This window comes from Hydra viridissima, unplaced genomic scaffold, assembly GCF_058129835.1.
Source record: "Hydra viridissima isolate aposymbiotic clone 2 unplaced genomic scaffold, HvirCarnegie_v1 scaffold_10, whole genome shotgun sequence".
Lineage (NCBI taxonomy): Eukaryota > Metazoa > Cnidaria > Hydrozoa > Anthoathecata > Hydridae > Hydra > Hydra viridissima.
The window spans coordinates 12,283,304-12,296,145 of record NW_028324309.1 but is presented as its reverse complement, the minus strand read 5'-3'; the positions used below and the strand labels follow the sequence as shown (position 1 = coordinate 12,296,145).

Sequence of the window (12,842 nt, the reverse complement as noted above, 5' to 3'; positions counted from 1 at the left end):
TGTTTTCTTTAATTTTCAACAGTTATTATTTTTCAGATATGTGTTTGACTACAGTTATTACTAATATCTCATAGGAAGAGGATTTAGAGGGGGTAATTCCCCCATATTTATTTAAGAGGAGGTTCACTTCCCTCACCCGTCCCCTTCAAATATCCAACCCTGGCTGTTTTAGTCACTCCCCTCAAACTGATATGACCTTCCTACGCTACTGAATAATAGTAAATTACATTATTATAATAACAAATTACAGATAAGATAAATTGATTATTCATGAAGCTAAAAAAGATCTATTTATCTCCAGCAACACCATTAAAAAAAACTTAGAGTTAAATGTAACAGCACAAACAATTAGAGGACGTTTAGTTGAACCTAATTTGTTTCAAGATCACCTAGAAGTGAAAAAATGTTTATAAAACAAATATTTTGTTAAATATTTGTTTTATAAACATTGAATTTTCTTGATTTTTTCAAATATACAATCAAGTTAACCATTTCTGTATTTATTTTTTCCAGTAAATAAAAATTGTTAGTAACATTAGAAAAATTGAAGAAAACTTCATAATTTTTTTAAAAATATGATTTTTAACAATAAAGTTTATAAAAACATAAAAATTAATATCAGTTAACATCAATTGCTATGAATAAAAAGCATTTTACTAAATGTTTAGATAGTGTATTTATTATTTTTTCCACCACTGCATGTATATTGTTTAAAAATTTTAACACATTTTTACATAATAAAAATATTTTAAACAAAATAGAATAAAATTATATTTAAAGCATGAATTCAAAGGGATGAAAAAAAAAAAAAAAAAAACTTAAAAACTGTTAAATTTTTTAAATGAATAAGTAAACAATAGCTAAAAATAGCAAAATTTTATAAGAAGTAAAAATTTTAAATTGACCGCTTGAAATTTTCAAGCGCTATTCACATTTCTTAACTGCGATTTCATCAAGCATCAACATTTGTCAAGCACAAAATTTATTAATTGATAATATTTATTTTGCGGAAATTTTTTTTTTTTTCCAACTGAAATTCTGTTCAATACCAGGCTGTTCATTGAACAGTTATCTTGATGAAATCAAGGAACAATTTGTTTTTTTTTTGATAAAAATAAAACTTCATGTTTCTCTTCTTATTTTCTTTTCTTTTTTTTGGTAAATAGAAAAAATACTTTTCAATAAAATAAAAAATTACATTATTTATATCTTTAACTCAAAAAAAATCACCTGATTTAGGCAAAGAAATAATATACAGTAGCTTGTTGCTGTTACTTTGAATAAAAACAATAAACAAATAAAACAAATCTTGATAAAAACATCTTTTCAACCAACTTTTCATTATAAAATATTGGTTTATTATCATTATAAAATCAACTTTTCATTATAAAATATTGGTTTAACTAGTCGTTCTTTATTCATTGTAAGAAAACAAATGTAATATAAATAAAAGATCATAACAGACTTATGTACTTTTAAATAAAAAAAAAAAAAACAAAATAAGGTAAACCAAAGAAAAAGTAAAAACAAAATCAAAACATCAAATTTGCTTTAAATTTGATTTTAGGTCTTTTATTTCTTTTTCTACTGCTCTAAGTTCATCGAAAGTTTGAGCTGATGCTGTGTTAGTCATCATGGCATAGTGAAGCCTTCTCCTAATGCAATTAAAAAAAGGATTATAAAAAGATTGTTCATATATACTATGTTATATAATATAACATATATATTCATATATACTATGTTAGGACACAAAAAGAATTTTCAAAAACAAGCTAAATTTGAACCTTTTGAACATAAGTTCTGTAAGCTTAAACTTCGTTGCTTCTTCTTGCATTTCATTTTCATTTAACTAAAAAAAGGAACTCTAATAGACTATTTTAATTTAGAATAATAATAAATTCATAACAACTGTTCTCCGAATAAAAATCAGTCATGCAAAATATTTGAATAGAATTTTGACATTAATGGATCTTTACCTGATCTTCAGTTTAAAATCACAATAATACCTTCAAATATTTGTTAAAATGATTCCAAATAACACATTTTTTTACCTTTCTTTTCCAATACTGTTTATCTTCAACTTCTCTTATTAACTGATTTACAGCAGCTAAATAATTCTCTTTCTTGCATTTGAAAAAGGCACATATTTGTAGCAAACTAAGAGAGCAGTGTTAAAAAAAGAAAACATGTGTTAAAAACCTTCTAATTTGTACATAAATAATTGTTGCTCTGAAGATAGAATACTACTAAGTAATACTATGAAAGCTTTAGCAAATAATATTTTTGTGGAACTTTGCACAAAATATATAAGAAATATAATCTAAATTTTTAGCTACCATTTAATATAACTCATTTAACTTTTATAATTATATACTATGTATGTATGTATGTATGTATGTATGTATGTATGTATGTATGTATGTATGTATGTATGTATGTATGTATGTATGTATGTATGTATGTATGTATGTATGTATGTATGTATGTATGTATGTATGTATGTATGTATGTATAAGTACTTATACATTTATGTTTATTTCTAAAATTATCCAATTTGTGTATTATTATATTGTCCAATTGTAATGTTATTTTATATATTTTTATTACTTACTATTGAACACATTTAATTTTCACATTGATCCCACAAAAAAAGATTATAAAATGTTTTTTTTAAACTAAAAAAAATTCTCTATGCAGTGTGGTAATTTACCATCAGTTTATATAATTTTTGTGTGGCTTCTACAACTAATCTCTACAAAATGTGTTTTTACAATTATTTTTTTGTTTAAAAATTAAAGAAGAAAATTGTGAACAAGTAGTTAAGGTGTTTCATGTGAGTAGGACCTCCAGCAACGTTGTAAAGATTTTTTCAGAAAGATGGTTTACAAATATCAAAAAATGCCTGGTGAGCAATCGCTATGTCAAACAAAAACAAAAAAACAGAAGCAATTGCTTAACCAAGACTTTCACAACCAAGGTTAAGGCCTACATCAAGAGGAACCCCCTCAAGACCATGAGGACAATGGTCAACAACAAGAATGTGTCAGAGAAGAATATCAGAAGGGTTGCCAAAGAGTATACAAACCAAACCTTAAGCTAGAAAAAAACTTTCTTTTTACTTTACTTCTGAAGGAACAGAGACTTTAAGAGTGAAAAAAGATTCTTTGGACTCTCAAAATAAAAAAACTCCAATCTTCTCAAATAAGACGTAACACCATTGACCAGTTCCATAACAGTAGAACAAACAGGTAATTCTCTACTTTATTCTATATTAAAATTATAGAGATGTATATTTGAACTATTTTCCAATAAAATCAATATATAATGGATCCACCTGAAAGTTTTAGCATTGAGAATAATATATTCTGTATGACTTCACTAAATTCCCACAAACTGAGTTTAGAAAAGTTTGACAACCTAAGTGAAAGCAACTTATTCTAAACATATTAACCTTCAAAATAAATTTCCACAATTTCTATGTTTATGCATTTAAAGTTTACTTTTTAACTTAAAAATCTGGTTATTTAGGATACTATTTTGATTTAAAAAAATATTAGATCATCAAAATTATTTAAAGATGTTAAATATAATAATGATGGTGTATCAATTTTAATAACATTTCACTTGTATTGCAAATTAAAGAATTACCTTGCAACTTTGTATATAGTAATATGCGATCGAAAAAGTAATCCACTTCCTGTTTCAGAACTATTCATTCTAAAAATAGAGATAAAAATTTATCAACTGCAAAATATGTAAGGTTAAATGCAGGTTAACATAAAATTAGTAACTGACGATGAGGATGCAAATTCCTGGACTCTTTCCATTCCTGGGATTGTGAGAAATTTTGATTTTTTTCTTCTTTTTACAAACTTTTTTAATTGTCTTCAGGTTCAGATGACTAATCTGCAATAATATTGATATTGTTATTATCAACATTGTCAATTTTGGTTGCTAATTTGTCATCAATGGAAAAAAGCCTATTAGATAATTTTTAGCTAAATTTATTATTGCTGCTTTAAATGGCATAGGAATTAATCATCATCCAACTTATATTAGAAGAAACTTGGATTATCTAAAAACCTTATTGAACCAACAAGTCCTTTTTTTCTTATGTGAGCAATTCTTTTAATCAGAGCATTCTTAAGATCTCTTGCTAAATGATTTTCTTAAACATCAAGTTCTTTAACCATAAATTTTAATGTGTCTTCAGCTATCAAGAATGTGGTTTCCTTTGTACAAATCATTTCAAAACCTAAGACAATTGTTTCAAGACTTTTTTTACTAAATTTTCAATCACTTTAAGTTTATCAAACACCATTAGCTTTTCTAGTGTCACTTTTTAAATGATCTTTGAAAAGCTAAAACCACTTTTCTAACCAAAAAGCAAAACCTTATGAAGCTCAGGAAGAAGATTAAGAAATTGCTCAATAACTTCATTTTCATCTTTATCATCATTACTAAAGATATCAAAATTATCATCAAGATCTTTGTCATTAATATTTTCATTATCATCTTGTTTTATATAAATTACATCTGCTACTGCTAAATGGATTGTATGAGCAAAACAAAGAAGCACCATCAGTTGATACTCAGCAGATGAGCCATTGCCCAGTTTTTCCATTACAGAAGCACTGCCATTCTTTCAAATCCAAGATCAATAATCCTCCCTGAAATGAAGATTCATATTCATAAATCTTTTGCCATGTTTTGAATATTCATCTAAATCTGCATTAAATTTGAGTCCATTTTTTTCGATCTCTTTTTTCAAAAATCAGTAAACTTTTTCATCTTATTTTTGGTTTTTTCAACTATTTCCTTAAGATTCCTTAAGATCCTGTAAGATTCATGACATCTGTTTGAGCTTTTGGGAGAAGGTGGTATTTTTCTCTAAGTAATTCAGTTCTTTAAGTAATTTTCTCTAAGTAATTCAGTTCAAAGTTTCTTATAGATAGTTTCTTTTCTTCTTATAGAAAATCCGTCTACAGCTGCAAAACAAGCCAACTTATCACAAAATGATATTTTCTTTATCATGGAATCCAAATTTGATTGAACATAATGTTTTTTTGTTTGGTTGCTCATCTTCATACTCTTTCTGCAAAAAATATTATGCATTTTTTCTAAATGTCTTTTTAATCCGTTTGTAGAACCAACTTTGCATGAAGATAATTTAGGACAATGCCCACACACTGCTTTGTCTTTTTTCTGGAGATCAAAATGGCTTCAAACCATAGAAGTTTTAACATTTGAAGGCATTTTAAAGCCATTTCAATAAAGATTTTATCAAATTCCAAATGTTAACAAAAATACTCTAATAACACTTATGATTTGCTGAAAAAAGCTGCGAAATTTCAAAAGATTTTGCAGGAAAATTGAAAATTCCCTGGGATAATTTAAATTTTCTCAGGAATTTCCCAGGAATGAAGTTCTCAGGAACACCCTTTAAATGTGTGCAGACATATTCATTAAACAATGATTTAGGATGTTAAAGAATTATAAGTAAATAATGATTTTTTATAATTTTTTAAATATCCATTAAAGGTAAATCTTTCAATTAAACTTAATTAAAATATTAGTTTATTGAACCATTTTATAAAAAAAAAGTCTTTTTTTAAGTGGAAAAAGAATTTTTAAACCAGAATAATAGCACTCAATCCTTTAAAAGATATTAAATTACTTAACTTTTAATATATATTATAAAATTTTGGCTGCAATATATAGTAACAATCTACAAAGAAGTAACCTAAAAAATTAACCAAATGAAATTGTTTCAGATTTTACAAAGTTATGTGAAGTAGTTTAGTAGATTTGATTGGGAGCAAAAGATTTATCATCTACCTTGTAGACAGTAAAGAATTAAATTAAAAAGTAAAAGTAAAAGGTTTATCATGTACCTCATAGTGGAAAGTAAAAGTTTTGTTAAACATGTAAAAACTTAAAGTTCTTACTTCCTCAACATTGAGAACAGTTCCTCATCTTCCGAATTGCTAATTATGACACTTTCCAATGACAATTTCTTCTGTCGCAACTGTTGTTATGACAATAAACATTTTTGTTACAAGTGAATTATGCTGAAATGATGCAAAAACTCAAAAAAAAAAAAAAAAAAAAAGCTTTAATAAAATTTCAGGCAGAAATAAACTTGGTGAACATACCATTTGCCGGAGTATATCTCCTCCATCCCAAAATAATCTTGATATATCAAGACTTGATAACCAAGCTTGCTCTTTATAGTGAATTACAGTAAATACCAGGTCTTCATCCACATGAAAACTGAGAGAAAAAAAAAAAAGACTTAGAACATTGTAATTTTGGAGCTGATCAAGATAAGTGGATCAGAAAAAAACTTACTTTTTGACCAAATCAACAATTTCATTTTTTGTGATTTCATTTTGTATATTTTCTACAGGTTCCAAATACTTTTTGCTGTCTCTAAAGAAAAAAAATTTTTAATGTAAAATGAATAAAATTAAACTAAATTTTTTCAGAGCCATCAACAGGATAACTTTGGTTTTTGTAATAAAAATGCGCTCAAAATTTGGTACACTATAAGTATATACTTGGTTTATAAGTACTTAAACCAATTAGCTACCTAAGTAAAGTTTCAGCAGGGTGGACAGTCAGTTTAAAAAAAAGTAAATTTACTTTTGTAAAATAGGGTAACTTATTCCAGAAGTTAAAATTCATTTTCTTATTAAAGTGCATGCAATTTTTTTTGACATACATGTATAAGATAAAATTGAATGAGCAGCGCAAGTTTTTTTTCCTTCAGTACTTATCCTTTCTATCTCAGTTCTTAAAATCAAAATAAATAAGAGCTTAAATAATCTATAAACCCTTTTCTTCCTAAAAATTTAGATAAATTCTGTGACTTTTTCAAAAAAATTGAATTTTTCTAATTTTCCCATGATTTCTATGAGCTAAATATATTTTCTTGAGTTTTAGTTTGGCGACTGGTAACAAGCCAAACTGAATTTGAGTCAAATGTATTAATACTACTAACAATACACATTAGGTAACATTGAAAGAGCCATGGAACAAATTTGAAAAAAGGAAACAAAATCCAAAAATATCACCTTGAATTTAATTGACTGACTGAAGTTTGATTTGTTCCTATAAAGTTAACACAATAGAAATTTTTTTTCTTTTTCTGATTTCCTTGATAACTAGCAAGTGATATATTATTCTGAAACTTTTATTACTGCAACAACACAAGAGATTAAAAAAATATAAATAGAAAGTGAAAGAGAAGATAATTTACTATTCTTTTAATTGATTTTTATCATTTTTAATTGATTATTATTGGCAATTTTTAATTGATTATTATTAATAAATTAGTATTATTGTTGTAACAACAAAAAACCTTTTTGTGTAGTTATTAGTTCTGAAGGGTGAGCAGCAAAACCATTTTCCAACAAACTGTCAGCTATATATACATCATTGTTACCATTGGTATCAACTATTTCCAAAGAAATAGATTTTTCCTAAGGCAAAAAAACTAAGTTACTTTTTTACAGAAAATGTTATGAAATAAAGAAACAACAGAGATTAAATTATACTTATAATTTATTTAAAAAAACTATTTGAAGAATTATTAAAAACTCACTTTTGATATTATTTTTCCGTATAAATAAATATCTTTGGTTAAGTCAAAAAATCTTTTAATGGCTTCTTCTGACCATGTCTATAAACAGAAAACATCATAAACAAAAAAAAAAAATTTAAATTCAGTGTAAAAAAAAAAAAAAAGCAAAACTAAAAAATTTAAATAAACCTTTAAATTAAGAGGAACCACTCCATCTAGTGATCCAAAAACAGCAACAGCTGGAAGTATCAAGAAATCTTTTCTCAGTAAGCGCAGATGTGCTATATCAACAACCATTTCATTTCCAAAGTCCACATAAAAAACCTGGAGATAAAAATTGTTGATCAAAAAAAAGTATGTATAAAAATACGCTGATAACATTTCAGCAACAATCAGTCTGCAATATATTAACAACTTTTTTAATATTGTTCAACATTAATTTCAACTAACTAATCAAAAAACTTCATTTAAAAAATCATTCTAAAAATTTACTAGATGTGATACACCATATTATTAGATGCACTTCTTTTGTAGTGACAAAGTATGCTTAAAGAGCGAAATATGCTTAAATATGCAGAAACATGGAAATTAAAGATTTTTTTTTTATAAAAAAAAAAAAAAAAAAAAAAAAAAAAAGGAAAAAAAAAATTTTCTAAATAAAGAAAAAAACTAATGTTGATAGAAAGCAAGTTTTGGTTTTTTACAATTTATGATGCTTCATATTATGTAACTGCTACCTAACTGCAAGATCTATATGCTAATCTCCCTAATCTATTTAAGCTAGCATTAATTTCCATTTAATACTTGTTTTTGATAATGGTATCTTGGGGAGTAAATAGTATAGCATCTTAGGGAGTATAAATAATATTCCGCTTTAGTTCAGCAACTCAATAAAGATTGGAAAAGAAATTCATAGCAAGTTAATAAAAATATTAACTCTGGATAAAAATTAGGCAAATACCACCATTAATTCTGTCCTATCATTAAATAAGAAAATGGAAAGTAACAGTTTACCTGGATTTCATGTGGAGATAAAATATTTTTAATAATAGCTCTGTACCATTTTCCATCTTCAAACTGCGCACAACAAATCTTAAATGAATTTATTTTATAAGAAGTAAATGATTTGTTTTCATTTTTAAAGTAAAACAAAAAATATTCCCTTGTTTTCATCATAAAGTCAATTGAGTATTATTTCAGATCACAATCAATTTTTATATTTACTTACTCTCTACCCATAATTGGTTGCAAATAATCATCAAGGAATACTTATTAACAAAGGGTTTCAACTTTATTTAAAAGAACTTTATTGAAATACTATTCTCATTCTAAAAAAACTAACAGCATTTACCTTTTCTGTTTTCAAGTGGTTTAAAGTGAACTCATAACCTTTTGAGCTCATTTCATCTTGATAAAATACTCTAAATAAATACAACTATTGAGGTGATTTAAAATATGTATATACATGTGTATACATACATACATACATACATACATACATACATACATACATACATACATACATACATACATACATACATACATACATACATACATACATACATACAATATTCTTCTCAACTTTGTATAAAGAAAAGTAAAAGAAAAAACATTTAAAATATGTTTTGAGTGAATTCTTGCAGTACAAAAATGACATGTAATATGCACTAAGCGCTATGAAACAATACATCTCATTAAAACAAGTGAAGAAACATCAAACAGCTTCCTTCATTTCAATAAGGAATGTGTTTTAACTTTTCAATTATTCATAGAATGCATATGATCAATAAAATCTTCTGATTAGCTGACTAAATTATGTAGAATTTAACAAAAAAAGCAATTGAACTTAAACTTTTGACCAGTAATGCATATATATATATATATATATATATATATATATATATATATATATATATATATATATATATATATATATATATATATATATATATATATATAAAGACAGATAGATAGATAGATACAAATATAAATATACTCCATATCATTTGTTAAAATCCACAGCTGCTCCAAATGCACAACACATTGAAACCAAAATGATGATGGGTTAATAATGTGAGAAAGACATATTTCAATTAGTTCACCAACGCTTCCAGGATCATATGATGTGTAATTTGAATGAGGAGGAACGACATCAACAGGCTTTGATAGATTTTCATCTACATTTTTCACTATGAGTATAAAAGTAAAATTATGTATATCATACAGGAAATAATATTATTTGCTTAAGAGCAATAACTGCTTCATCAATTTTAGCACGAAATTTATATAAAATCTAAAACCACTAAAAACCATTCAAATCAAAATAAACATTACCATGATGAATAGCCTTTAAAATCCAATCACCAGTGGGTACAGGTCGCTCTATTAAAACTAAATTAGTTAACTTTGACATGACCTCAATGATACTACCAAAACCTAATTGTTGAAAGTCAAACTCTTTTTTGTGTACCTCCTGAAAAGAAAAAAATAATCAAGAAATTGTCAAAGCAAAATAAATGGGGGGTGATTTCTGATGTTTGAAAAAATATATCAAATACTCCACACTTGTAAACATAATATCTGTCTCCTACAATCAATAAAACCAATAGGCCTGCAATGTTCACAACTTTTTTCAAAAGCAATAATTTTAACAGCAGTATAACTCTTAATTTTAAATTGTGTACATACAGGTCTTCCTTAAATATTTTTTTCAATAATGAGTTTTAGTTAATTTATTCTTTTTTTGTGTTTTAAATTAAATATAATTTTTTTAAAAAAATAACTGAGAACAATTTATATTTACATAACATCAGGCAACACAAACTCTGAGCCTGGGTTTAGCATATCTGATTGTTACTTTTTTTCACATAACAGAATTTTTAAAAAAAGTTTAAAAATGAATGTTTTTTTTATATCTTCTGTAATTGCATGGACTTCTTGCATTAGTTCCCAAATAAAGTCTGCCATGATACTCTCGTTATATTGCCCTGATAACAACATTCAAATTTCATCACATCTTAGTGAAAGCATTCACATTGTCCATCTAGCACCTCATGTTATCTTTAAACTGGTCAAAGTGAGCATGTAAGAAGCTATTATTTTATTTATTTGTTGTCTGATGAAAATCTAAATTATGAAAAACTTCAGTTAACCAATGTTATCTGTATAGTTTCTTTATATGAGTTTTAAAACTGTGGTGATTGTTAAAAACATGAAAAATCTAGTCATAGTGGTAGAAAGCTTCACTTGGTTTTAAAACTAAAGAATTAAATTTTGTATTAAAAAATGAATGTAAAAAGTTTAACAAAATAATAGATATGCAACTCCTGTAATTTAGGTATGATAACATTTTTGGTAAAATGCCTGAATCTTTTAATCTTATTACTTTATTTAAGATTTTTTATAGATTTATTACTAAAATAAAAGGCTAAATTTACTATCTTAAGAGAAAACTCGTACAGGATTTGAAAAACAAATTACTGAATAAAACACTAGGCTAAAAGAAAAAGCAGTTAATCAAACAATAAACTTTAGAGGATAAAGAATTTACTTGAATCATGATTCAAAACAACCATGAATTAAGTATGATTCAAAGGAACTATGAAAAAAACTCATACCATATTGAACAGAGTGTAACAAATGTTTTAGATATAGTGCTAGAATGTTAATAAACAATTTTCTCAAGAAATATATTTATAAACTATTTTACAAAAATTTAATTAAAAAAAACTACCTTGAATTTAATTGGAAATTGAACAGACCAAATTCCAGTTGAACTCTTGCTTAAAACCTGTTTTTAAAACACCAATAAAAATACAGATAGAATTTTGCTACTTTTACCAATATTTTTGTCAATTTTTCTTCATCTCTATGAGGGAATTTCCTCATCTCTATGAAACAACTCTATCCTTCTTTTAAATTTTTAAAAGTTGTAAATGAAAGTTACTAAACAAAGTTTGGGTCTTTTTATAATTTTGCAAAAATTAAAAAATGTATCTAAATAACAACCACATAGATTTCTTTTTTGATATTTTCAGGGATTCCACTTTTTATTTTAGGTTTCTCATCAACCAGCACCTTTGATTTAATGGTATCTTGCATTGGTGTTTTCAAAATATATTTTCCAGACTCTTTTGCTGCTAAAAAAAAAAGTTTTAACTATGAGAAAATTAGAAATCCCTAAAACTTAAAATGAATGGTTACTTTTTAAAACAAACTATTTTAAAATTGTTTAAACAGTAATTGTAAAAATGTAAAAAGAAAAGCCAATAATGTTAAGAAAATCATGTAACCATTGGGGGAAGAAAAATCAAGAACTATGAGAAGTTCTAATCTATTTTAAAATCTTCAGCTTTATGTTTATCTTAGGAATTAATAAAAAAGAATTCAACTTGTACCATCATATATAAATATTTCAGAACCATGCTTTCTTGTAGAAACAATATCAGGACATAAATCTAATAAGGCTTTCAAAGTTGGTAATCCTAATAGTAATGGATCCAATTTTTTACGATATCTGTTTTGATAACAAGACTCAAAAGTTTTCATACTACATCCTTTAGGGAAACATCGGATTATCTCAGAAATCTTTACTCTTATAAAATCTGGGACAATTACTTTTGTTGGTCTCACTTGCTTACAAATGACAATATTTGATTTTCGACCTGATGACTTTTGCTGACTCACTAATTTGCTGATGTGAACTGTTGATTCGTCAGCAACACCTAGAGAGACAAGACTGATGCTAATATACATTACTTTTAACAAAAATTACATTTTTAAAAATACTGATAATGATTATAACTACATGTCAAATATATGAAACAATTGAACAATACCTCATTAAAAAATTTAAAATAAGATATAAGATATAGGCATAATATAGGATAAAAAAATTATGTAAAAAAATACTGATAAACTTTAAATCTTTAACCTTTAAAAATCATGGTACCATTGGACTTGAAGACAACTTTTACAACATCAGGCATATCTTTCATCATGTCAATAGCTGAGTTATAGCCAAACTCTTTATATGGTAATGTTTTATACTCCAATTTTGTGTAATCATTGCATAACTCATTAAGTGTCAAACCATGTTTAGCTGAAAGAAGCAGTGCCCTAACAATCTTCTTAACTTTTTGGAGATCATCCATTATCTTCTCTTGAATAATATAAGCATTAGTACTCTTTTAATACTATGTGTATATATTCATACTATTTAATTACGTATCTGTACTTGAATGTATGAAGCAATTGT

The 12,842-nt window shown here is 25.9% G+C and overlaps 1 protein-coding gene across 2 annotated transcripts; it reads right to left on the bottom strand.

Annotated features, from left to right (window-relative positions):
• Positions 1–1,127: 1,127 nt before the first annotated feature.
• On the bottom strand, positions 1,128–12,842 carry LOC145181392 (tudor domain-containing protein 5-like). Of its 2 annotated transcripts, none has more exons than XM_090099334.1 (19): positions 12,519–12,842; positions 11,983–12,309; positions 11,594–11,724; positions 11,319–11,375; positions 9,920–10,058; positions 9,582–9,774; positions 8,937–9,006; positions 8,600–8,677; positions 7,775–7,909; positions 7,607–7,684; positions 7,364–7,484; positions 7,077–7,113; positions 6,352–6,432; positions 6,156–6,273; positions 5,949–6,028; positions 3,649–3,717; positions 2,052–2,157; positions 1,785–1,849; positions 1,128–1,655 (listed from the first exon to the last, which is right to left on the bottom strand). In XM_090099334.1, the coding sequence occupies exons 1-19, from the start codon at positions 12,736–12,738 to the stop codon at positions 1,541–1,543; spliced, it is 2,220 nt and encodes a 739-aa protein (XP_089955460.1). In that variant the 5' UTR covers positions 12,739–12,842; the 3' UTR covers positions 1,128–1,540. The 2 variants fall into 2 exon arrangements, with proteins under 2 accessions (XP_089955460.1, XP_089955461.1); XM_090099335.1 differs by having other exon boundaries at positions 11,594–11,721.

Coding starts and splice junctions, on each gene's coding strand:
- LOC145181392 (XM_090099334.1), bottom strand. CDS start 12,738: ATGGATGATCTCCAAAAAGTTAAGAAGATTGTTAGGGCACTGCTTCTT. Junction 10,059..11,318: donor AATTTCCAATTAAATTCAAG/GTAGTTTTTTTT, acceptor TTTTCTTTTCAG/GAGGTACACAAAAAAGAGTT. Junction 9,007..9,581: donor ATTTTAACAAATGATATGGA/GTATATTTATAT, acceptor GTATTTATTTAG/AGTATTTTATCAAGATGAAA.